Here is a 27,955-nt window from a genome sequence, read left to right as displayed (position 1 = left end):
TTTCCGCATATCTGGTTTATCTGTTTTATCCAGTAGTCTTCCGTTAGGTGTCTGTTTTATGCGGTACTCGTCCGGTGTATAAACGTTCGGTCTCCATTCTGTCCGTTACGTTTCTATTCCTCGTACGTTCCATATCCTGTTTGTGTCCGTAATGCAATCGTTTTGCGTCCGTTTGGTCAGTATATCAACGGACTCCCAAATGGATAACAATATTGTCAACGGGAAACTTTATTTTTAATCCGTTAGCCGTCCGTTCGTGATATCCGGTAAGGTGTGACCACGGCTTTAAATCCGATGCCTTGATTTGCCTAAAGCGAACCTTATCCGTAGTGTTAAGGAAAATGTAAACTACTTTTAAGGGGAAATCAATGAAATCAATAAATGGAACATTTGATTTACTAGAACATTGAACAGGTTGGGAAAAAACCCTCTATATGGTGATTTTACCTATATAAAGGGACAATCCTTCTATAGAGGAATAAAATTATCCCTCTATAGAGGGGTATTTTTGTTTAGACTGGATTTAAATCAAAATAGGGCAGAATGGCATTTTCTACTTATTATGGCAGTAACCTGCAACAGTTGATGCACCAATTGTTGTACTTAATTTGAGATGCACATGCCCAGTTTGCTGCTTATCTGACTAAATATACAATCTATTGTTCACCATGATTGAAAGCTGTGATGATCAGGAAAATTCCACTCACTTATGCCTCACTGAACAGAATTTCTATTGTTAGATTTAACATGAAATTTAAAGGTCAACTATTCCTTTTGTTGTTGATCAGGTTGTTCAGATAGGTATATACTAGATTGCAAGTTTTGTCAATTAAGCAGAAAACTGGTCATCCCAATGTTTAGTAAAGTGCATATGTTGATGCATATAATGCTATAGATTATAGCCAATATAACTAGGAAATGCAATTCTGCCCTATAGAGGGATATTTTTATCCTTCTGAAGAAGGATTATTCCTCTATACAGGTATAATCACCATACAGGGGGTTTGTTCCAAACCTTTTAAATGGAAAAAATAAACTTGTATCTTTATCTTTTAATTAGGTCCCAATAATGAAGCTTTTGGAACATGCACTTTTACAATTGACCACAATATATCTTTAATTCTAATTCCGTTAAAATTCGATATGCAGATCAAATTCAGATAATGAAATATATTTCCTAAAAGTCTCTACCTGCAGCGCAGTTGACAGTTATTCATGGGTACATGCACAGAAATTGTCTAGACTCTTGCCATTTATATTTCATAATGAGATAAATTGTACCAATTTGCCACTTATTTTCGATAAATCCATATCCTCAGATCAAACTGATTTTCTCATTTTCTCGATATTAAATCCGAGATAAACCAAAGGACGCCATTGGTTTAGTAGAAGGTATAAGATTGAACCAATTTTTAGTATTATTCTGTCACAGTTTAAAAATAAAATGTTAACCTTGTTTTAACAACAACAACCCCCTCTCATCTCCTCTCCAAAAAAAATATTTCAATTCATTTTCGTAAGAGTGGAACACTTGCAGTTTGTTAAAAAGTCAATGATAGCGCCCAGGCGACATTCCCAATACAAATCTCGACTATATGTTGATTTTATAGGCTATATTTTGGAGGATTTTCAATTTTGGTTGTTGGCTTGGTCTGATTTTTTGTGCAATAGTTTTTTTTTTATTCTGTTTTCTCTTTTTAAATATCATTTTCTTTCAGTTAATTTTTGTTTCGAAATACCCTTTTGTGCAGATTTTTCTATACATACTCATTTTTTTTTTAAATCGATAGACGTTTATAGCTTTTGTCTGCATTTATAGTTTGTTACATGTTAAGGAAAATAACTTGTCAAAGACATAAAAGAAGATAAATTTTACTGTTAATACAACAGATATTCGTCCTCCCTCGTTCATTCCAAAATATCAAAACGCTTACAAAAAGAAAACACAGAAAGATAGAAAAATACATGCATGTTTTTGTTTTCGCTATGAAAACATTCAACAAGACATACAATTTATTCATTTTTTTAATTTTATTTTATGCTACTTCAAAAATCATAATTTTCATATAAAGATATATCCTATACACATTGGGCTTTGTTTTTAAGTATTAATTTATAAAATGTTAACTTACCATTTTCCGTTGACGAATACACACAAACCAATGGTGCATTTGGAAAATATACAAATCTTATTATATCTACTTATGTATTTGCATCCTGCATCATATGACTTCCTCTAACGAGACGACGTACTCATTTGGGAAATTGATCAATATGTACTATAGTGTTTAAGGGTAAGTTAAATTTAAAAATGTAATTTACTTTTTGAAACTTATTAGCACTTCATCAATATAGTATTTTAAAATTGGAAAGTAATACTTTATAAAGAAAGCATCATCCACTTTTATAAGTTTTTACGCAGTTCAATATTCATAGGTTATACTTACATTTTCGTCAAATAATTGCCAATTTCATATAACCGAACAAAGGGATATACACCATCAAAACCTGTGCTTCGAAACGATGATTGTTAAACCTTTTGTTAACTTATTTTTTTCAATTCACTTTTAGGACAATTATCTATCATTTAGATACAGCATGTGGATGGTAAAGCTGTTGTTTGCTCTTGTTACATTGTTTTCCACAAATGTGTTTGGAGCAAACGAGAAACATGTAAGTTATTTGATAAATGTATTAACAAAAATCCAAACTTTTCTTTGTATACAGTCTAAGACAAGGGCACCTGGATAACAAACTGATCTATGAAGACACCAAATAAAATTTCGTAATTTTTGTTATATTAGATAACCGATATCCGAATTAATATATAATTCAAAGACTTTGAAGTAAGTCTGCAAATAGAGCTGTTGTATTGTTTGACTAAAACAAAAGTTCATTTGAAGATACCAAGGCCTTGTGGATAAATAATCCTTATCAACTTTACAAATAATGCACGTTGTCGATCATCTTAATTAAATTGCATTAAAGTAACAAGGAGTCTATTACAATGCCGGTGAATTAGAGATTTGTTTGTTAGTGCAGTGACTCAAAGTAAAATAAACGTCAAACAATAATGATATTATTAGCAGCCTTCATTCGGGACGAAAACCAATTCCTTGCCGGGTTCTTTTAGCTTATATTTGATACGTGAAATAGAGCTGATATGGTTAACGTTGATGTAAGAACTAAAATGTTATTTAAAATGTTTGATTCGAATATCGACTATGTTTAATATTAAATTAACAAAATAAAAAGAGTTCTTTGTCAGTTTTTTCTTGCTTTATTCGTGTTGTGAAAAAAATATAATAAATACCACGAGTGAACTTTTTTATTTTCGCCGTACACGCGTTTCTTTTAGTGTAAACATATTTTATTAATTAAATTCACGTACAGTAAAGTATAAAAATAGGCAATTACATAGCAAATTTACCTGACCATATCGGGAAATAGGTATTTAGTCAAATCTTAACCGATTTTGTGACACAATTAGAACTCTAAAATTTATTAAATGTAAACAACATGTCGAAATATTTAGGCTTGAAATAAATATATTTTTGGATAAGTTAATGCAAGCACACGAGGTGTATAGTGTCTTTTACGATTACAGGTTTGTAATGTTTAACAACCATATTATATCAGTGTGTAAACACGTTAATTATGAGCTTTGAAAGTCAAGTAGGTCGAGCATTTTTCGGAGTAAGTGTTAAAAAGTTTCAAACAAATATTCTTTACTGTGGTTAGCATTCATTAGTCGTCAGTATCTATAGATCAACAACTTATGGTTATATTGATAATTTAGAATCTTCCTTGAAGATGGCGCACACATTCACAGCTAAATAATTCGATTGATGTGTCATTTGTATACAAGAGTTATATTCCTTTGAACTATGAGTCTATGTTCAATTTCAGAAAGTCAATATGTTGATTGTCTACCTTGAACAGGGTTATAATTACATCTTATACATGTAGGGTTATTTTCTTGAATTTAAAATCGTTACAAAATCTGTAATGTACTAGATACTCGTATTTTTTCATTAGTTTATCAAAGACATTTATGTATATCTATAATCTATTTTATTTGTTTTGAAATGTTTAAAATTAATATATACCAATATAAAGAATTATTTTGTTATCTTATAAATATTTTTTTTCATACCGTGTTCATACGTCAAAAATAAGCAAGGTCAAATCTGACTTCATCATCACTAACTTTCTTAGAGTGATGAGAAAATCTACTCTAAATCACAGTTCACAGGCATTCCTTACAGAATAAAATTTCCTTCATTATACTTTAATATACCATTAAGGTATATAGGGGAGAATATTCTGAAACAAGTGACTATGTCACAGAAAAGGCATCTTCCAAGTATTCATAAAATTGTTCTCTATTAAAGCAATATCCTGAAAATTATTAAAAAAAAACACTGTTTTCCTACTTTTAATTTGAGGTACAATATGCCGGTGAAAAAACATTATTTGTGCTGTCAAAAATATGTTTCAAGTTATAGTATGCATCACAAACTGTCCAACAGCATTCGTCCTTCTACTCGTAAAGTCATTTGTTTCTAAGATCGATATGGTGTATACCATTATGCCAGAACTCAAATGAAGCAGAAAGCTGATATAACTTATCTGCTCTACTCAATCCCTTAAGACAAATACATGAAAGAAGTGTAATAACGCCTAACACAAACACACATACGCACAAACACAAAACAGTACACCATAGCCACCAATTTATTCCAGAAGCTTCTAACTGATGTTGAATGCTAGAGTGTAAAATTGTAAGTAGGATCTACCCAAAACAATTAGAACTTTTCTGAAAAAGACTATAAATGAAAAACAGAACTATATCATCTTCCCATAATGATTGACTGTTAGGAAAATTGACCAGAGTTATCTTACTTTAATCACAGAGAGGGGAAAGCAAACAATATTTAATTTAAGCCTAATTAACATTAAACAATTTTCCACTAACAAATAAAGTTACCTTATTGAAATATAAGGACTTTGTTAGCTAAATCTATTAATTTTATTAGATATTATGAATTTTTATGACAATAGAGAAACAAGCTAAATTTTACATAATAAAACAAGTGTATAATTAATAGGATCCAGAAACAAGCTTTTAGCTTATATTAATCCGTTTCCTTTCGTTTACAAAAGACTCATCAATGACACGCGAGGATTGATGACCAAATATATCTAAACGTTTCGCTAAATCTACGTAATATATTCCTGAGGGTGAAAAGCCTTTATATTTACATATAAATACATCTTATATACCAGGATTGACATTTTGTATTTGCGTCAGACGCGGGTTTCGTCTACAAAAGACTCATCAGTGAATGTTTATAGGGTCATGTATTTGCTTCATAGAACATGTTCATGTGTGTGTCTATAGTATACAGTATCATTCTTGAAAGAACATTTTCATGCGTATATTAATAGTATCCCTTTTCTGTTTTAAGAGTACATTTTTCGTGTTTAGTTATAGGATCCGGTATCTGCCTTGACAAAACATTCTCATATACATGTTTAACAGTGGAGAGTGTCCCGTATCTTTCTTTATAGTAAAATTTATATGTGTATGTGTAACTAATAAACTCACAAAAATACTGAACTCCGAGGAAAATTTAAAACGGAAAATCCCTAATCAAATGGCAAAATCAAATGATAAAACACATCAAACAAATTGACAACAACTATCATATTCCTGACTTGGTACAGGCATTTTCAAATGAAGAAAATGGTGGATTGAACCGGTTTTTATAGCGCTAAACCTCGTATTAGTAGGACAGTCGCATCACATTCCTTTATATTTATATAGATGAGTTAATAAAACAGACATAATAGGTAATTGTCTAAATAGGGATATAACAAACATCTGCATGTCACAATCTCAATCAGAACAAAAACAAACAAACATTTAACAAAGAAGCACAAAAAAGGATATATAAAATTTAACAACCACATGCATTGCTTACTTATATATGTATTTAAAAACAACCCACATATTTGAGGTCATATGACTGCATGGCAAGGTTCACATCAACTCTAGTTGAGAGTCGCGTGTTTGACGTTATAATGTTACTGATTATAATGTCCAGTATCTGCCTTGACAGAACTTTTTCGTGCAAATGTTTGATAGTGTCCATTATCTTTCTTTAGTGTACGTTTTCATATGTGTTCAATTATAATATTGGATCCGGTATATTTCTTCGGAGTTCATTTTGCATGTGTATATCTTATAACTGTGTCCGGTATTTGCCTTTACATTACATCTTTTTTATGTGTATGTTTATAGTGTCCAGTATCTGCATTGACTGAACATTTTCATGTTCAACCAGCTCATTCAAACGTTAACGATGATATTCCTCATGGTACAAAATTGACAGTTAAATGCGAATTTACAAATGAGTTTTCCTGTGCATTCTGTCAAAGAGGACAATGGACGGTTGAAGATAAAGATTGTAAGTCTAAATTTATGTACATTAATCAATAAAAAGTCAAATTGAACGGGAAAACAAACTATGTTCTAAACTTCATGTTATGTATCTTTATTGTGAGATTTCGATAAAACTATGATAGTATCCACACACAAAAAAAGAATAAGCCTGCTTGATCATCAGAGAATATATGTGTTCCAATATTTATATTATTAGTTAGTTATAGCATCGCTTAAAATAAGCATCAACAAAATCTTTAAAATTCTTAAGATTGCCATTTCGTTTTTTGAAAGTTATATCTGAAAATAGTTATTATGTTTTTATAATTCAACTTCGATCAAAATCATACGCATTCACATATACATTTTTTCTTCTATGACAGTTTGAAATAGACAATATAATTCAGTTTTGATCAATTTACGTACAATCATTTTTCTCATTATTAGGTTCTTTAGCAATTACTAAAGAACTAGCAACACCTTTGAAGAGAAGAAAACGGCAGACGATTGTGGACGTTATTGTAATGATAATCAGCTTATTCATCTATCCTCTACTGAGTCTACGTTAGTATTTTTCACATTTAATAGTTCTAAAAAATACGTGTGGAAAAAAAAATTGTCGTGTATCAGATGTTGAATATGATAGTTAATATATATATTGTCTTTTGAAGGAAACTGAGTTTATTGAAAAAGTTAAAGGGGATATCAAAACTGTCATTGAAGAATATGAGTCTGATCCATCTATTGATATTGAGACAGAGGACAAACAGTTTAATATAAGCTATCAGCTTTTGTGGGATATGATTAAGTTGAAAGTTCGTGGATCTGCAATCTCATTTTCGTCTTTCCGGAAGAAGGAACAAAATAATAAAGAAAAAGAATTATTATACAAGATATCATTATTAGATAAAAAAACTCATAGAGAATAACTTGCCATCAGTACAACAAGAAAGGAAGGGTTGGAACTAGAATTAAAAGTAATAAGAGAAAAAAATGTTAAAGGGATAATTACAAGAGTAAAGGCAAGATGGCAAGTAGAGGGGGAAAAGGGAAGTAACTATTTTTGTAATTTGGAAAAAAAACATTATACAGAAAAAATTATTCCCAAACTTATTCTGGAGGACGAATCTGAGATAACGGATCCATGTATTATTAGAAATGAACAAAAACAATTTTATAAAAAATTGTATACTAGTTCTAACCCATTGTTACTTGAGACTCACAGGAGCACATTTCTTCAGCATGACAATCCTTTTATTACAAAACCTATTGAGGAAGAGGTGAAATCATGTGAAGGACCTTTATCAGTACAGGAATGTCTGTCTTCTCTTAAACATATGAAGAACTCTAAATCACCTGGTATAGATGGCTTCACTGTTGAGTTTTATAAATTTTTCTGGAATGATATTAAATTTCCACTAGTAAGATGTTTAAATGAGGCTTTAGAGTATGGAAAGTTCTCTATCACTCAAAGACAGGGACTCATTACCTGTATACCAAAGGAGGGTAAGTCAAAGTTTTATCTTAAGAACTGGCGACCTATCACACTGCTGTGTGTAGACTATAAGATAGCTACAGCCAGTCTAGCAAATAGATTTAAAAAGGTCTTGGTAAATATAATTAGTCAAACACAAAAAGGTTTTCTTAAAGGTAGGTATATTGGCGAATGTACTAGATTTATTTATGATCTAATGGAAAAGATGGAAGAAGACGACATTCCTGGACTTTTACTTTTAGTCGATTTTGAAAAAGCTTTCGACACAGTCGAATGGTCTTTCATATATGAGGCTTTGCAGTTTTATGGATTTGACCATACATTTATAAATTGGATTAAGGCTTGCTACTGTGATGCTTCTAGTGCTGTGTTGAATAATGGTTATATTTCAGAATTTTTTTCATTAAAAAGGGGGGTCCGTCAAGGGGATCCTCTGTCTCCTTACCTATTTATTTTAGTGCTAGAATTACTAAGTGCAGCTATTAAAAATGACCCTGAGGTTGCAGGTGTAACAATTAATGACTCTGAATTTCTGTTGAGTCAATACGCTGATGACTCTTCCGTAGTCCTGGATGGTAACCAAAAATCCCTAAATCAGTGTTTATACTTGTTTGATAAATTTTCAGAATGTGCTGGACTTAGGTGTAATGTTGACAAAACCGAAGCCGTATGGATTGGGTCAAAAAAGGGTAGTATGGAAAAACTTTTGCCAGAAAAAAATCTTGTTTGGAACCATTCTGGGAGGTTTAAACTACTAGGTATATGGTTTGAACTTGCTAAAATGGATAAAACTCTATGTAATTTTACAGCCAAGATAAACAGTATCAAGTCATTACTCAATACTTGGGCTTATAGAGAACTGACATATATTGGGAGGGTTGTAGTTATTAAGACTTTAGCACTTCCCATTTTGGTCCAAGTTCTGACTGTCCTTCCTAACCCCCCAGAAGGGGTTTTGAGGGAGATTCAGAATATATTTTTTAACTTTTTATGGAAAGGAAAACCTGATAAAGTGAAAAGGGCAGTGATAATGTCCGAACACTGTGATGGTGGTCTTAAGATGCCCAATATTTATTATTTTTGCTATAGTGTAAAAATGTCTTGGCTGTATAAATTATTAGATCCCCAAAACTACTCTCCTTGGAAAGTCTTGCTACTTAGTTATATACAAAAATTTGGGGGGGACAAGATTTTACACTTAAGTCAGGAAGGTTTACTTTATTTAGCAGAAAAAGTTAATCCATTTTGGCATGATATCCTGGTAAATTTTTCCAAGTTAAAAAATAAGCTTAAAGCTGAAAACAATACTGAAATTTTGACCCAGTCCATATGGCTGAATCCAAACATCAAAATAGATGGCAAGATGATTTTGAGGTTCAAATATGTTGAAAATAGTATATTCTTCATTAATGATCTTATGTCAGATAATAATACATTATTCTCATATGATGAATTTAAAAAAAAGTATGATATCAATACTAATTTTGTAGAATTTTATAGTATTTTAAGTGCGATTCCAAAGAGATGGAAAAGTATATTAGAAGGTAGTTCAAAACTGGAAAATATTGAAAATAAATTATTGATAAAGTTAAAAAGGAACCAAAATCTTGTAAATTTTTCTATACATTATTTTTGGAGGATAATAAAGTGTTATCTTTATCTTCCCGTGAAAAATGGGATAGAGATTTAAATATGCAGATTGAGGATTGGAATGCTATTTATTCCATGCCCTTCATCATAACCAGAAACTCTTTTTTGCAAAACTTCCAATTTAAGATTGTTCATAGGATTCTACCATGTAATTCATTTTTATTGAAATGTAAATTAAAAGAAACTGAACTTTGTACTTTTTGTTCAGAAATTAAAGAAAATATTTTTCACATTTTTTGGGAATGTAATGTATCACAAAACTTCTGGCTATCCGTTATAGATTGGATTAAAAATTATGGCATTCTCCTGCCTTTCAGTGCAAAAGAAGTCATTTTAGGTGTGTCTGAGGATTTTGTCAACAGTAAAATAGTTAACAATATTTTGTTGTATTTCAAATATTATATATACAAATGTAGATGTAAGAACATATCCCCCACAAAATGTGGTGGGGTAGAATATTTAAAATATTGGATTAATATAGAAAAATACTCTGTATGTTTCTTAACCCCTGTACAAAAAGTAAAAATGGATCAGAAATGGCATTTGTTAGAAGCAGCTTTTATTTAACTTATTTGATTAATTAACAAAATCTTTTTGTAATATTTATATCTATATATCTTATTATATCCATATGACTTAATTGATTTATCAAGTATTACTTTATTTTTAAAATGTGTATCGAATACTGTACTATGTAATTTCACATGTTTCATCATCAAAAATAAAATAATTACAAAAAAATATATATATTGTAGACATCGTAACATCGTAACATCGTAACACATATATATATATATATATATATCTAGCGGGACGGCTGCAGTGCAGGCGATTTGGTGTCACGATATCACAGTAGCATGGGTTCGAATCCGGGCGAGGGAAGAACCAAAAAATTTGGGAAAGCAAATTTACAGATCTAACATTGTTGGGTTGATATTAAGACGAGTGTATATACATTATGTACACAACCATGTATCACCATCATTGATGGCGATCCGATGGATACATCTGTTGTAGAGATGTCACTGACTCAGACGTACTTATAAATATAATTATTTTCTGTGACTGTAACTTACATTAATTTGTAGGATCCTTTACTATAGATAATTTAGCTGATCTGTAACAATAACATCTTCATGCCTTATATATCATGTACTGTAGTACGACGCTAGATTAAAACTGACCTGGAAAGGTAACACCCGGCCACCGAAATCTTCGTTTTTTATGAAGCCAAGGTGTCGTGTGGTCTAGCGGGACGGCTACAGTGCAGGCGATTTGGTGTCACGATAGCTCATTAGCATGGGTTCGAATCCCGGCGAGGGAAGAACAAAACATTTGCGAAAGCAAATTAACAGATCTAACATTGTTGGGTTGATGTTTAGACGAGTTGTATATATATATATATGAATATATATAAGTACGTCTGAGTCAGTGACAACTCTACAACAGAATTATCCATCGGATCACCAGCAATGATGGTGATACATATGGCTGTGTACATAATGTATATACAACTCGTCTAAACATCAACCCAACAATGTTAGATCTGTAAATTTGCTTTCGCGAACTTTATGATCTTCCCTCGCCGGGATTCGAACCCATACTACTGAGATATCGTGACACCAAATTGCCCGCACGGCAGCCGTCCCGCTAGACCACACGACCACCTGGGCTTCAAGCAAATTTACAGATCTAACATTGTTGGGTTGATGTTTAAACGAGTTGTATATATATGTATATATATAAACGAGTCTAAATTGAAAACTTACGTTCAAACCTATGATTGCGTTGGATAAAAACCGCAATTTTTATACGTGTGCATGTAAAACAAATTTCGTTGTAGAAGGATCTAAAAACAGCACACACAACATTTTCCAAAAGAGCAAAAAAGTGAAAAAGTATATTTAAACAAAACGCATTTGACTAACAGGTCGAACAACTGATGTTCTTTAACCCTGCTGACTGCCATTGGCGATTGCCAAATAAAATTGATCACAAGATGTAACAAAATGGATCTTAATATAAATGTAATACTAAACAGAAAAATAATTTTACTTGTGGCCACGATGTTATGCCACAAACATACGATGTCAATATTTTTTTAGTACACCAGATCCGAATTTCGACAATAAATGTCTCTTCGGTGATGTTAGGGATCGAAACGGTATTTGGAAGCCCGTATAAAAAGTACCCTCATTTTTAGATAAACTTTTGAATTTAAAGAGTCAATAAAGAGTCAATATATATATGTATATATATATATATATAAAAAGTGACTAGAAAATCAACCTTACGATGTTATATATATATATATATAAAAACAAGTTTAAGGAGGCTCGCGAGTATAAGATTTTCAGAAGAAAAAAAAATATTTATTTTTCATTACAAATTTTACTTATTACCTTTCGTAGTTGTTACTTTATCATATGGTACAAAAAATATTCCAAAAAAATCAATTCGTGTTGGCCGCAGGTGACATTTTAAAATATAGATATCATTGAAAAAGATCCAAATTATCTCCCTTTGGTGCAAAAATGCAATTTTTTGGCATTGAAATTGAAATATCTTTTTTAACTCATCGGTGACCTATATTTTTATTGTTGTTTTCGAATAAGCTGTACATAAACTAAATAATTGTAAAATTTGAGCGATTTCTGTTATTTAGTTCTTTTTTTATTTCGATATTACCGTTATTTCTCTTATTAGTTCAACAGAAAAAAAGGAAATTTAAAAAAATGTATGCTTCTTTCGAAGGCAGATTGTGAGCGTAAATGAACGGTGACCCCATTTTTTTATTTCATTTTTCTATTAAGTATAAGATAAAGTTCATTTATAGAAAAATATTGCAAAATCCTATATTAAATCCAAAAAAATGATTTAGACCCGCGAGCCCCCTTAAATTGAAAACAACATTCCAACCTATTATTGCGTTGGATAAAACCAGCAATTTTTAAACGTCTGCATGCAAAGAAATTTTTAGGTAGAGAGGTCAAAATACAGATAAAAAAAAGATATTTCCAAAGATCAAAGACGTGAAAAGTATATATTACTTTTGTATCAAAATATTTTTATCTTTTCAAGATGTCAAAAATAAACTTTAACATATTTATAAATGTTCAATGTTTTATTTTGCACAGAATGCATGACCCATATTTTGGAAATACCAAGATCAGGTTATTTTTAGAAATGTAAAACATGGTAACATGTTCTTACAACTACTCGTCGTCAGAACGAAGGATATGATTTATAATTTGCATTCTTTTTGTTATAATAACTATTTGATATATTTACCATTGTTTTGTTTGTTTTCAACGTAAACGATCTCTAGGTGTTTTTATAGGTAACATGTTTCAGTAACTGAAAGTGATTTTCAAACCTCTGAAATTGTTAATTCTTTGCAATTTTACTGCAAACAAATACAAATAAACACATTTTGTCGAAGATTTCTCAGCTGTTACGATGAGAATGAATTGCTATACTGTCTGAACTTTCTGATATTTAGTTGTAGTATATAAGAAGTATTCAAGTTCGTCGTTTACCTAATGAAAATATGAAGGGATGTGGAGTAAATGTACATGATACAATATTAATTTCAATATATACATTGTAAAACCCCAAAATTTAACGTTTGTATTGTTTTGTTGTCTTCCATCGTGAAGTCACCATGAGCCTTTTAACAATTATCAATATTTCTCTTAACTGGAAGTAAGTTCAAGTTGACCCTTCTCGTTTTGGGCATAATTCATTGTTAAATATCATACAAAGCTCCATTCATACTGTTATGACTGTTTGTTGATATTTTTAATTTTCACCAAAACCGAATAGAAATGAAAATATTATAATGTCCATGATTTCTCAACCTTTATTGAGGGGAATAATTTGACATTTGTTTGCTTAAAGATTTTTATATCTTTTGTCAAAGGAAGTTTTTGAACAACAAAAACAAACAAACAAATAATTTATTAGAGTCTCACCTCTTTAAAACATTTGATATACAACACAATATAATATTAACAGTTTATAAAAGAGCCACTCTAAAAAGAGTTATGAGAGACTGTAAAAACACAGATTAAAATACATTGATATTACATCTATTACATATATTAATATATCTTAGCATAAAACACCATACTATTAAAAACAATTATACAAAAGAAAACAAACAACATTATAAACACTTATTACGAGTATAAAATACACTTTCTCTTAAAAAGTACTTCATGGCAGATTTTGGCTGTAAAACTCTATCATCATGAAACATAAATAAAAACTTTTCTTCATTACTTAAATTACTAAAACTACTTTCTATATTACATACACTGTTAAAAAATATCGTTCGCAAATCTGCATATTCTGGGCATTCTAATAAAACATGTTTTTCATCTTCAATTATATTCAAATCATTCTTTCTACAATTAAAACAGAACCTTTCATTTACATCTATACCTTCATATCTGCCAGTTTCAATTTTAATCGGAGCAACACCTGCTCTAAATTTAGCATATGCACTTCTATATTTACCGGGCATAGTAATACTTAAATATTTTTCTGTACAATATTTTGATTTAAATAGCCTGTAAGTACGCAATTTACTGCTTTCATTAGCTAGTAAATTTAAATGCCAATTATTTTGGTACATAATAAATAGTTTGTTTTCAATATCTTTAATAACAGACTTGCTCAAAATACATTCAATATTACAATACTGATTAAGATCAAGTTCTTTAAACTTTGTATTCACTCTACAGTTCCAATTTTTTACTTTATTATAACTGATATTATTACTCCAAAGAAAAATTTTCTTATTAAGTCTACAATTAGACATCTTATTAAATCGTGACCATGTCCTAAATATGGAAGACCATTGTTTAACAATACATGGTTTCCATCCCATATCTCCATAAAGTGCTAAGTTAGGGGTATATCTACCCACTCCCATAAAAAATCTCATAGCCTTATGTTTAACAGCGTTTATACATGAAAATTCTTTAGAACCCCAAATAGAGGCACCATAGTCAATCACTGACCATACAATTGAATTGAACAATTTTGTAAATACATCATATTGAAAACCACCATGAGCTTTACATTTTGCTATTAGTAACCCTAATGCCCTACTGGCAGATTTGGCAACTGTTTTTGCCATATCCTCATAACTCAAATGTTCGGTTAATAATAAACCTAAATATGTATAATTTGATACTTTATCAACACATTTTCCATTAAAAACAAAAGGAAAATTAGTACATGGCACAGAAGGTGTTCTAAAATGCATAACTTTTGATTTTTCTAAATTAACCTTTATCATGTTTTTATCACACCAACATTCTAAAGTATTCAAAATGATTTGTAATTCACTTTCACTATCTGTTAAGAAAACTACATCGTCTGCATATAACATTATACACACTTTTTCTTCACCTATGCTAATACCAACATTTAACTTTTTGACTTCATCAATTAAATCATTAATGAAAAAATTAAACAATAATGGTGAAATTATACACCCTTGTTTCAAACCAGTATTAACAGGGAACCAGTCAGATAAAATACCATTCAACTTAATACAAGACTGAACATTATTATACAAAGATCTTAATGCCTTTATCATTTTAGAACTAACACCAAGTAACTCTAATTTGCTAAATAACAATGCTCTATTTATAGTATCGTATGCCTTTTTAAAGTCAATAAAAGCAGCATATGTAGACTGTTTACGTAGTTTTCTAGACTCTATTATACTAGTTATAGACAAAAGGTGATCAATGGTGTTACGATCTTTTCGGAAACCATTCTGCTCATCGTGGATAATATCCGATGCATCAAACTTTTCCCGCAAACGACAGTCAAGAACACCACAGTACAACTTGTAAGTAGCTGGAGCTAAAGTTATTCCACGATATGAAAGAGGATCTCTGGGGTCAGACGACGAACATTTCGGTACTGGTACAATTACACCTTTGGCCCATAGAACAGGGACCTTTCCCGTATTGTAACACACATTAAACAAACGAACTAAAAATGATAAAGCAGTTTGGTTTTTCAACACTTCTACTGGTAGCTCATCAAGACCGGGCGCCTTCCCATTTTTAGCCTTTTTTATTACATTAAATATTTCCTCACTTGTAATTTCGCAATCCAATAAATAATCACATTTATCTTGATCTTTAGAGCCGACATTTTCAGAAGGCTGTATACAATTTTCTACATTTAACATTGAAGAAAAATCATTTTTCCATTTATTCAAAACTGAAATTGGATCTGTTGATACCGAACCATCTTCTAAATTTATTTCCATCGGTATGTTACGTTGCCTTTCTGCACCAATGCCTATCTTTCCAATTTTACGCCAAAATTCTTTCGGATTATCACATGAACTGGTCAAATCATCCTGCATTTTATACCAATAACGACGCTTTGCCTGTTGTACATTTTTGTCAAATAATTTCCTGTTTTGACAAAATAAATGGCGGAACTGTTTTTTAGAATGACAACTTTTGGTTTTAAGATACATAGTTTCCGATTTGCACACCTCGTTCCAAAGGTCTGTTAATTCTGTACTCCACCAAGGTTTCTTGATTCTCCGATGCTTATTACTGGAACCGTTGCTAATTTGAATGATCTTATTAGGGATTTTTTCCGACATTTCCGACTTGATACTATTAATAAAGCTTTCATATGTTTTGTCAATATCACACTGATTAGCTTCAGACTCTTCTAGTGTACATAGTATACGATCTATATCCAATATAAATGATTCACTATTTAACCAGTCGTCGGGTATTTTCCCAAGGTCATATTTGGTTTTAAAGCTAGCCGCATTGTCTTTTGGCTCGGTGTTTTCATCAACATGAATGTTCAAGTGCATTGACCAACTGAGTAAAGAATGGTCTGGCATACACCGTGTCGGGTCTACAATACCGATAATGTCCACATCTTCAATAAGCGCAGAAACGCGCCTGACTTCAAACCTATCAAAGGATTTTAACATTTCGTATGGCACTATACAATAGTCAACAACACTTAATCCTCTTGTCGATACATAGGTATAGTCATTGTGACTATTATTCCTACCGTTCAACATACAACAGTTAATGTCCGCTAAAAATTCACAGAAAATGCTGCCGTATTTATTAGTTTTATAATCAACTACTTGTCTCTCTGGCAAGGTATCTATACCTTCAACAAAGTCATTTAAATCACCACATCTTGAATTAAAATCTCCACATAAATAAAACTGATTACCCTTTGGAATCGTATACATTTGTGACATTAGCGATTCTAAAAATTCATGTACATTCACGGCGCGCGTTGAATTTTCTGGTGGCAAATAAACTACACAGGTATAGAAAATATTGTCCAAATTTAACTTATCCTCGAACTTAAGCCAACATATACCGTCTATTGAGTCTTCCACAACTATAACGTTAAAAAGCTCCATCAGATCATTTCGAACCAAAAATCCTACTCCGCCAGAGCCGGCCTTTGCGCGTATATGAATGCCTATTCGGTTATGACCAAACCACGTATATCCATCAACACTAATTGTATTGTTCTTAACCAGATGTGTTTCTGCGATACCCAGAATATGCAGCTCTTTATTATTTAAACATGCACACACAAGTTTAAATTTATCACTGTTCCTGTCACAATTCCATCCGTTCACATTCCAAAATCCGCATGTAACCTATTGGAATTTTTTACCACGCCCTCTTCCGCGTCCACCTCCTCTAATATTTCCACGATTGCTGTATCCTTGTCGTTGGCCGTTGTTTCCTTCATTTTGATGTACATTTCGTCCATTGACGGATTCGTTCTGTTTGCCTTCTCCGCCCTTACCACTTGCCACTGACGATTGGTTGTTATGATGTACCTTCACAATTCGGCCACCGTTCATAGTAAAGGCCTGATTTTCGTGTTGAAACGCTCTTATCAGAGTGCGGAAGTTTGCTTCATTTCTCCTCTCAGAGTATGACATATCATTCTCGATGTACACATCCTTGAATTTATGTACGTTCTTCAAATTACGCTTTGCTTTCATAAGCTCCCTTTTTTGGTCACTGTTGCTTACAGCTGCAACAATTACACCCGGCTTACTATTGTGACTTTTCTTTCTAGAAACACTTTCAATAAAAACATCCTTAAGATTTAAACCATCCCGCACTAACGAAATAACAGTTTTTTTCAAAATACTTGTATTCGACTCCTCTCTAGGGTCCTCTTGTAGATTACGGATTATCACATTACAGTTATTTTGTTTTACCACATCTGAATACGATTTGACTTGAGTACTAACTTTTGCCTCCAGCCCTTTTATCTGATCTTTAAAGTTGTTAAATTGATCATTAAAATCTTGTCTCACCTGGTCGATTTCTACTTTTACCTTTTCTTCAATGAGTTGTGTTATTTCTATTGACATATTTTTCTCTAATGAGTCTATGCGTTGAGTTAACGAAATACACATATTGTTCATACTATCTGTTAGTCCTAGCATCATATCTTTTAGCTCTTTCATTTCACTTTTAGCTTTCGGTTTAGGTTTTGGTTTGCTTTTCTCATCTTTACTCACAGGTGTTTGATTTCTAGAACGTTTATTATCGGATATATCAGAGTTTCCAGAAGCTGGGCGTTTTCTTATGTTACTGTTATTACAAGAGTTATTTATACTGGTACTCACATTGCTCGATTCTATCTCCTCATTGTGAATTTCCGCTGTTACCACTGTTTCATTTGGACACCGAGTACTTTCTCCTAACTCCTGAGAATTACTCATATTTGAGGTATCGTTGATTTTACTGGTCTAACTCAAAAATCTCTCAAAATCAATCGAATTAAGCACCAAGACACCAAATAAAACTGTTTCAGTAATCCGTTTGCAAAAATTCTGCTTTTGAATGTCTATAATTCTATACTTTTAGCAAAAATATATCCGAGATAAAAAACCTCAACTTTTCACTTTCTGCACATGCGCATATAAAATCATATGAAGGGATATAGTGTTTTATCTGTCGGTCACAAAGATAAAATCCATAATTCATGGCATTTTGTTAATAGATGAGTATTGAATAACCAAGGGGTGCTGATAAAAATAAGGTAATCGTGGCCTACATTTCATATATCAGTGACCAATTAAAGTTTGTGTTCAGTTAATATCTGAGATACAACTCATGGAGAAATAATATGTTGTCAGTAAGATGCGTATTTAAAAGTCAGGAGGGTCCTAAAAATATGTCATCGTGACCTAAAATTCATGGATGCGTTAATGAGATGAGAGACTGCGTTTAAGGCCATATCTGAGATGAGGAATACAAATAATTGGCAATAGATGCAACTTTGATAATCACAAGTTTAAAAATCAAGTCTTGAAAATGAGATAAAAGATATCCCATTTCATCATAATGGAAAACAACGCGTTTAGAAATTTAATGCTTCCGAAGCGCTCTACTGGATATACTTTCATCAGGAACGCTCAAAGCCAAACATTTGAAATCCGAGGATGTATAAGTACCGAAACCGTTGAAGAGACAAAAAATACCTAAAATAAATAGCCAAATTAATTTAATTTCAACTTTGCCTGAGGGAGTTGAAACCTTAGTTTCTTGATAATTTCAAAATTTATAAACGGATAATTTTAGGAAAGTTTGTTCAATCATGTCAGTACCGATGTACTGACTACTGAGCTAGAGATAACCTCGGGGACTAAAAGAAACTCGATTTCATCAACTGCACAACTAAGTTATATTTTATATTAGTATTCTAACTAATGGAATTGGAACAGTTCTGGTAATTGAGGATTAAAGTCAATTCAATACACAGATCGCTAATATAATATTTCGCACCTTTTTTACACCAAAACCCAAATCCATATTTCTCAACAACAAAAAACTGGGGCGTGCACCAATTAACTGTCTTGTGTATATATAATACAGTACATGGTATATATGACATGAAGACATTGTCGGGCAGATGATTAGACGAATTGTATACAGAATGTGTTTTCAGCCTTGAATCACCATCACTGCTGATCCGATGGATGACATCTGATGTAAAGTTGTCACTGGTTCAGAAGTACTTAAAATATAATTATTTATGTGATTGCATCCTGCATTAACTTGGAAGATCCTGTGCGAAAGATAATTTAGCTGATCTGTAAGAGTTTTATCATCATGCCTTATTTATCATGTACTGTGTTGCGACGCTAGATAAAAAAACGGAAAGGAAAGGTAACACCCTCCAAAAGCTTTATTATTTGTAAAGACTAGTAGTGGTCGAGTAGTCTATCACGTCAGGCACAGCGCAAGACGATTTGGTGCCATGATATCTCAGTAGCATGCGTTCGGATACCGGAAGAACAACAGATCTAACATTATTGGGCTGATCCTTATACGAATAATGTTTATAGATAATATATAAATGCATTATAAGAATGTAGCTTTTCAAATAGTAGAGAGACAGAAGTTATAATTAAAAAAGATGCTGATTAAGCAAGATTGAAATCTCTTATGTTAAGCCAATGATGTTTTGTAAAATTATGTTTCTATTACTTTTCAGGGGATAAAACTAAGCCACAGATCAACAACTGTCCACATGACAGAACAGTTGCAGCTCTTCCATTTAAGCACCATACCTTTGTTGATTGGACGTCTCCAACAGCCATGGATGACAAAGATGGACCGATTAGGTTTTATCAAATTTGCTGGATAATCAAAATATACGTTTTTTTCATATAAAATGTTCGTTTAAGTTTGCAATGAAAATCACTCAGGTTTCATCAATTTAAAGACCTCTGAAATGCCATCTAGTTATTATTTCTATTTTTCTGTAAGAGTCTGTACACACTTGATTCATTCCAATTATTTTCAAATGAAAGCATAAAAGTTCTCCTCGTCGTCATAATTTGTTCTGACAATTAACATGATTAAATGTAATTATTTTTTTGTTTTATGCGTACATTTTGATAGTGTCCCAAGTACAAGACAACAACATGCATGAGATTTAATAGATAAAAAATATTACCGTACTTTGCTGCATGTTATACTACAGTGCTTTGATAATCTTAACGTCCGTTGTCAGTTTTTATAGATTATAACAAAAATCTTTAAATTAAGAAAGTCTGCTCCATTATTTAAACGATTCAAAACGATACATGTTACTTAAATAATATACACGAATGATTATAATTTTCACGAGCATCAGTCTTTCTCGTATTTTTGCATCCATACTCACGTCATTATTAAGTGAACAGTTAAAAATAGAATACAAACAATCATTTTTATTTTATTTTAAAGCGTCAATATTAATGGCCCTTATAGATCGGGAGGTCCATTTTTTGAACAAGATGGTAAACCCACTGAAGTTGGTTATTATGCCCGAGATCGAGCAGGAAATATGGCTACTTGCAACTTCAAAATTAAAGTAAAAGGTAAAAAATATCATATAAAGTGCCTAGAAAAAATCAAACTAACAATGTAAGAGTAAATCTGATTCTTTACTTCCTCCAAAACTGGGGCTGGAACCTACCCTTTATACTATCATTTTTATGACAACGCCGCATAGCATTGTGCAGTCGTCATACCCCTCCTCTATGAACAGTTTATACAGTAATGAAAAATAAAAAAAAAACAAAGAGTATACTTCTATGGTTTTATTATTTTTCGTTGCATAGCAGTTTTCGCTTGCTTCGTTGGACCACGAATTCAAATGTTCTAATATAATCTTGACTAGACATCGAAATCAAATATTCACGAATATACACTTTTTTATCAATCTAATTTTTATTCACGAAAATCAATGAATCCAGAGTATTCATAGAAAAATGTATATAGAAAAGCTTTGCGTTTATTTTAATCGAAACATATATATATACAAAAATCAAATAACACAAAGAACACTTATGGTTGCTTACAAGTTATTGTGATGTGTGCATTACATAACTACGCTAACTGTAACATGATAATATGAGTATATTTAATGATATATACGCTGCAAAATCAAATGGTGTCTTCAATTTTGTCAGAGGAAAATCCTAAAGCAACGAAAGAAATGTATCCAAACACTTATAATTACATCGGCATTTTACAGTTAAAATTTATCAGACATGCCTTAATGTAATTTTTCAAGGGAATTAGAATTATTTCAATCATTAGCAAAGCATGACAAATAAAGTTATTAATTAGAGATATTATTTTTAAATATGAACACTTTGTTGATAACTTAAAAATTAAAAAAAGTTTTAAAATTCAAATTTTCTGAATTTTCATATGAACGTCCAGTCATACGTTGTCCGGTGCGTTCGAACAGCATACCAGATGGATATAGAACCTGTCATCCGAGCAGTGATATGGTTTATGGGGCAGTCTGTTGGTATGGCTGTTACCAGGGACATACGCTTAAGGGAGCGCCATCAAGAATAGAATGTTTAGAAACAGGTGAATGGTCAAGCCCAAATCAGCCATATTGTGAAAGTAAGTCTCAATAAGGAAGTTATCGACAGGAAAACGTTAGGTGCAGTTCTTCCTGGTTCTCAATTCATATGTCATGTATAAATGTAATTAAATCCTATATCTAGCTCGTATAATATTTTGGAACAAAAATAAACATTTAATAGATTATAATTTAGTTATCAGCTTTCCACTTGACATTAATTTTGATAGATAATATAGTTTAAATAAGCATATGATAGCGGACATGTCTATTTTTAAGAAGATAGTCCGTAAAAAATATAGCAGTTGTTTTTATTGAAAACCTATCATAAATTTCTGCATTTGTATTAAGGATGGCAATTTTTCCAGAGTATTTGTCGGTTGTTTTAAGTATAATTAGTTATCAAAGGTACCAGGATTATAATTTAGTACGCCAGACGCGCGTTTCGTCTACATAAGACTCATCAGTGACGCTCATATCAAAATATTTATAAAGCCAAACAAGTACAAAGTTGAAGAGCATTGAGGATCCAAAATTCCAAAAAGTTGTGCCAAATACGGCTAAGGTAATCTATGCCTGGGATAAGAAAATCCTAAAATACCTAAATGATACTGGACTTATCATTTGTGTTTAGAATTATGTTGCCTACTACAAATATAACTGTTTTCAATTGAGATCGTCTCTCGAGATATAAAACAGTAATCCTTTATGAATCAAAATCAATACAGTTATTACGTGTATGATGCTTGCGCTTAATTGTATTTTTAAATTCCTTCAAAAAGTGCTGACCTTTGCACGAGAGCAGATTTGTTTGGATTTTCAAGTTAGGATAAACGGATCTACAGTCTTCATGATCTATTAATTATGTTTGCAAGACTGTTAAAGAGTTGCAATACGAAACACACAAAAGAGACATCCAAAGTCATAACTAAAACAAATAAAACCGGCTACACCATGGATATAAAAAAATATATATATACAAAACACAGTACACAAAACACAGCACATAAAACTTAAGAGCAACACGAACCCCTAGCTGCTTTTGGAGGGTTAAAGAATCTTGTTCTGCATGTGTCACCCGTGGTGTTCCTCATTGGCAGGTCACATTTATGGAGAAAAGGTGACTTTATTGTATACACGACAATAGGAACAAATTCGATATCATCTGTAAAAAATTCAATACCAGTCAACCAACTAACGTTCGTAAAATATAAAAGGAATGTCTGCGACTTCAACTCTAAGAACTCTTTGTTTAACAGCTTCCTTATTAGCAGCAATCCTCTATCAGGAAAGTCATGATAGGAACTACAAACCCTAAAATATCGTATTAAAAGGGTTATGTAAACTCTGAATGCAGGCGCTGCTTGGAGTTTTTACATAGAAACGTTTTATTCACAACAAGAAGCTGAAATCATCCCTTTTTTGTTTAACTAGGGAAGGTTTTTTTAGCCGACCTTCACTGTCAATACTTAGATTTTCTTTTACGTAACAAAATTGAGAAACCTGGAAATAAAAATAATAAGTGAAAAAATAATAAAATCGTTGAACCCTGTGAGGACCCTCAGGAAATGGTTAATCTCCTCATCACCCTTTTTGTTAATCTTTCAATGTGTTTCTGTACGATTAACAAACACTGTTGTTTGATATGGTTTGACGTTCTATCAATGTTTTTTTTAAATAGATGTTCAATTTAATTCCTGATTAGATGATATCACTCTATACTGGGAATATTTTGAAAATTAATATCTAACATTTACGCATTTTTCGAGCTCAACATTTTTATTTAACGAATAATAGTCCAAGGATTTTTAAACCATAGTCAATATCTCATTTACTGCATATGATAATATTAGATCATAACACGGCATTTTTCATATCGCATGTATTGTCAGCCCTAGGTTCAAAATCAGCCGCATGGCTCGAGGGCTGATATTGACCGAGGGCTGATAATACATGCGATAGGAAAAATGACATGTTATGATCTTTTTAGACCCCAAATTAAGTACATTCGATATGAAATCTTTCTATCATATGCGACAAAAAAAGATTGTCTAAATATACATGATGAACACTATTTGAAAAAGTCATCTTTTTTTAAAAGTAACTTTCTAAATTATGTTTTAACTTTAAAAAAATCGATTAATTTTTAATTTGCTATTTTTTTTAAATTATTTTACACAATTTACTTTCCAGTATCCAAATCATTGTTGTGCACACTACTTTGTAATGTTTTTCACTGAAAACGTAGTTTTGATGGCTATTTTCCGAGTATCACCGGAATGTCATGCAATAACGTTACGGATAGGCATGTGATAACAATCGAAGCATGTGATAAACTTTTCATATCAGCCCGCTAAGCACCAACTCGAAAAATAACGAATTTACGTTAATTTAATGCTATTATCATAAAAATCAAAAGTTATTTAGTAGAAGTATTTGATAAATGTAATTCTTCACCAACTTTAATTTGCATCAATATATAATATTCCATGTTTACAGAAAAGAAGTGTTTACAAATTGTACCACGTGGCAAGCTTAGCTTTTCGTGCACAGAAGATTTTTACTTCAGATCTATATGTACATTTGGGTGTGACGCAGGATTCGATATTCCTACAAACCAGAGGAGAACTAAAGTTTGTCTGGCATCAGGATTTTGGAATGCATACGATCCTGATTGTGTTGGTAAATAACCTTGACATTTAACAAGTATATGATTGATAAAAAAAGGGGAATAGATTTAGCGCTGTTGATTTTACACATTTAGCACTCATTTTACATCTCTAACGCTTGATTTCATATTTGCACGTCAATATTCATTCTTTTAAAACTGTTTTATAAAAATTAAGACAAATTTTATTTGAATTTTTAGAGACTCATGTCATTAAAAAGCAAACATATATTTTTGACAACTATAACAATGACACGTTATTCCTTAATACGTAAACAGACCATGAAAATGTGAATGTAGGACAGAAAGTCACAGAAAAAAGTCACGGACAAAAAGTCACAGGACAAAAAGTCACAATTCATTTTTTCTGACTATTTTCATTGAATAAAAAACGCTTATTTCTACAAACATAGTTTTGTATTTCTCTTGAACTATTGTATAATATCTAACTTTGTAAAGAAAATTTATCAAAAAATATGTTTAGTAAATCAAATAATTGTTAAAACAAACATAATGTCAAAGTGGCTTGGCACTTTAATGGCTTCATTGTGCCAATAAATCTTTCTTTTGCATGATTAAAATTAAATAAATCTTCATTTATCAAGTATAATGACACATTTCCTAAACTTTAATATGAATATATGTATTAAAAAGTAAATATTTCAAGATATTTCTCTTATATATTCTAACAATTATCATTATATTATTTGTGACTTTTTGTCCTGTGACTTTCTGTCCGTTTACCGAAACTGTTAAGAGAAAATGAAGATTGTTGTTGTTTTCCTTATAGACAGACATTTTTAATACTATGCATCAATATTAACAACTTACTTTTTGTTCTAAATCTATCAAATATTCAGCAAGATGTACCCTCCGATGTATGCATAAAAAAACATCTGCTTTTATTAAAAATAAAACTACACACAACAACCACAGCTTCCAAATCGTGCCTTTTATCTTTCCATTTCAGACTCTCGTACACATTAATTTATATATATGTTATTTATTTCTCATGTTGTAGACGTTGAACCACCTTCTTTTGAACAATGCCCTAATACTTTAATGTTTTATCCTGGGGATAACAAAGACACTGCCTATATTTCCTGGGATATACCAGTAGTAATAGACAACAAGGACAAGGGATTGGAACCTACACAAGTGATAGGTCCACCACCAACCTCCGAACAAGGAGTAAACACGTATAATGTCAAGTATACAGTATCAGATTTAGCAGGCAATGAAGGAAGGGAGTGTTTATTTGACATTGTGGTAAAACGTAAGATAATAATTTATTATTTCTCAAAATAATTGCATATTGAAAATCATCTTATCGGAGTTTAGTAACGTTCTTTCAAATCTAATCCAAAGAATGGCCAAGAATATATCAGCAATTTACAAAAGTATGAATATAACTCCATAAATGTATCATCAATGCAGATAAAGAAAATATAAAGTTTTGTCATTTATATGAAATATCCACAGCTGAAGATTTAAATTCTAGCGCTCACTTTAAAATTCAAGAACTGAAGGTGTAAAATCTAGCGCTGCAAATAAATTCTAAATTCAGCGGTGACAGATAAATAGGGAACTTACTTCTAGAACAACCGTTTGTCAATTTAGCGCTTGAATTTACATCTTCACTGATGTAGTTCATTTTTACAGCCCACGACTAAAACACATCTACATCGATAGACTTTACATAATTAGCGCTGAAGATTTTACATATTCAGCACTCATTGTGCAATCAGACGCTTGATTTCATTTCTTCTCTGCAGGATTGTTAATTTTTCTGCGCTGAATTATACTTCTTCAGCGCTAGAACTTAAAAAACGTAACCTTATTTGTATAATACAAACATGGTTTCGGTACTCTGTTAGTTCCGACCACTTGTATATATTATTCAATTATATTTTCTTAGTAATTTTCATATATATTTAACTATATTATTTCATGCTGTATATTAACACAAGAGACATTTATTCCATATTGTTCTTTACAGAACTGAGATGTCCTAAGTTATACCCACTGCCTTATATGAAGTTAAACTGTACAGGAACTAGGCGAGGATCCGAATGTGCTTTTTCGTGTCAAGATAACTCGGCATTAGTTGGAACAAATAACGCTCACTGCTATAGAAATGGAAGTGATCCTTATGCAAATTGGGTTATGGATTTCCATCCGTTCTGTAAACGTAAGATTCATCTATTGTAGCAGGATGTGCACAATTCGTCTGAAATATGCTTGTAGTCGCCGGACTATTGTTTTAATAATTTTGATTACAAACTATGTAGCAATCGAAACAATTAAACAAATACACATATAGTAAATGATGTATATGACACATTTTGGTAATTAAAGGTAATGTAACCAATTTCTATCACGTTCTTCAAACTTTATAGCGTCAATTAATTTCAAGAATCAACTGAACATATTAAGATCCATTTTAATCTATTTTTTTTCAAGTTATTTGACGATCTTTTTAGCTATGGACCTTTGAATAGTCTATCACATTTAAAGTTCAAAATTGTGCGATTTCACTTTAAAATTAATCATAATTGCTTCGCATCAGGGTGCGGAGCTATTAGTTTCAGTCGATATACACGTCATCTTGATTTAATTACTTATCACGTATATATTCTGATTTGTTGCATTGTAATGTGACTGAGATACAACAACTGCTATTGGCTTAAATGAGATAATGAATCACAGATTTTTCTCGTCCTGGATAAGACATCAAATGCCGAAAAATTAACCATGTGTATTTCAGTTCCGATCAACTGTCATTATTAAACTCATGCTCGTTTTATTATGCATATGTTTCACAGATAAGTTCATTATTGAAATATCAATTATTAATACGTGTTTGTTTGCTTTGTTACTCTACAATATGCACGATTTGTTTTGCTTAACAATGTTTACAAAAATGCGTTATCTGTATTTTATAACTTTTGACAATCTAGGTAAACCTCAATAGTGGTGTCTATTTATAATTGTTTTAATTTTCAACAAGTAATTTTAAAAAAGAATGGTGTATAACACACACTCTTAAAGTTCATTCATTTTATATCAATCAATATCTAAAAAATACTACATTCCCAATACTAAATCAACAACCACATGCCCAATTATTGCCTTAAAAAAGAACAGAGCGAAGCAATCCATAGCTTATTAGAAAGCTCAAACTTGTGTCCTATCTGTTTTTGGTACCACTGATACACAATATGCAATTACAGCTTTTTTCGATAGAGGCTATTTTTGTTTACATTAAAAA

At 31.6% G+C, this 27,955-nt stretch overlaps 2 protein-coding genes across 4 annotated transcripts in view; one reads left to right on the top strand and one right to left on the bottom strand.

Moving 5' to 3' along the window:
• Positions 1–2,215, bottom strand: part of LOC139489737 (sushi, nidogen and EGF-like domain-containing protein 1) — a 30,032-nt gene extending 27,817 nt beyond the window's left edge. Inside the window, exon 1 of the mRNA XM_071276496.1 lies at positions 2,133–2,215. Coding sequence (XP_071132597.1) covers positions 2,133–2,171 — 39 coding nt within the window. The 5' untranslated portion in view covers positions 2,172–2,215. The remainder of the gene's footprint in view (positions 1–2,132) is intronic.
• Positions 1–27,955, top strand: part of LOC139489736 (sushi, von Willebrand factor type A, EGF and pentraxin domain-containing protein 1-like) — an 87,991-nt gene that overhangs the window by 39,056 nt on the left and 20,980 nt on the right. For 2 of the 3 annotated variants that reach the window (XM_071276494.1, XM_071276495.1), the window contains exons 3-10: positions 6,308–6,473; positions 6,896–7,012; positions 20,145–20,274; positions 20,882–21,015; positions 21,866–22,057; positions 24,516–24,698; positions 25,706–25,960; positions 26,684–26,875. In XM_071276494.1, coding sequence (XP_071132595.1) covers positions 6,308–6,473; positions 6,896–7,012; positions 20,145–20,274; positions 20,882–21,015; positions 21,866–22,057; positions 24,516–24,698; positions 25,706–25,960; positions 26,684–26,875 — 1,369 coding nt within the window. Of the gene's footprint in view, positions 1–2,250; positions 2,295–2,571; positions 2,674–6,307; positions 6,474–6,895; positions 7,013–20,144; positions 20,275–20,881; positions 21,016–21,865; positions 22,058–24,515; positions 24,699–25,705; positions 25,961–26,683; positions 26,876–27,955 lie in introns of those variants that run through there. The other variant, XM_071276493.1, reaches the window with a different exon arrangement.

The sequence above is a fragment of the Mytilus edulis genome, chromosome 9 (assembly GCF_963676685.1).
Source record: "Mytilus edulis chromosome 9, xbMytEdul2.2, whole genome shotgun sequence".
Classification (NCBI taxonomy): Eukaryota; Metazoa; Mollusca; class Bivalvia; order Mytilida; family Mytilidae; genus Mytilus; species Mytilus edulis.
The sequence above is the reverse complement of the archived record's forward strand: the minus strand, read 5'-3'. Positions and strand labels throughout refer to the sequence as shown.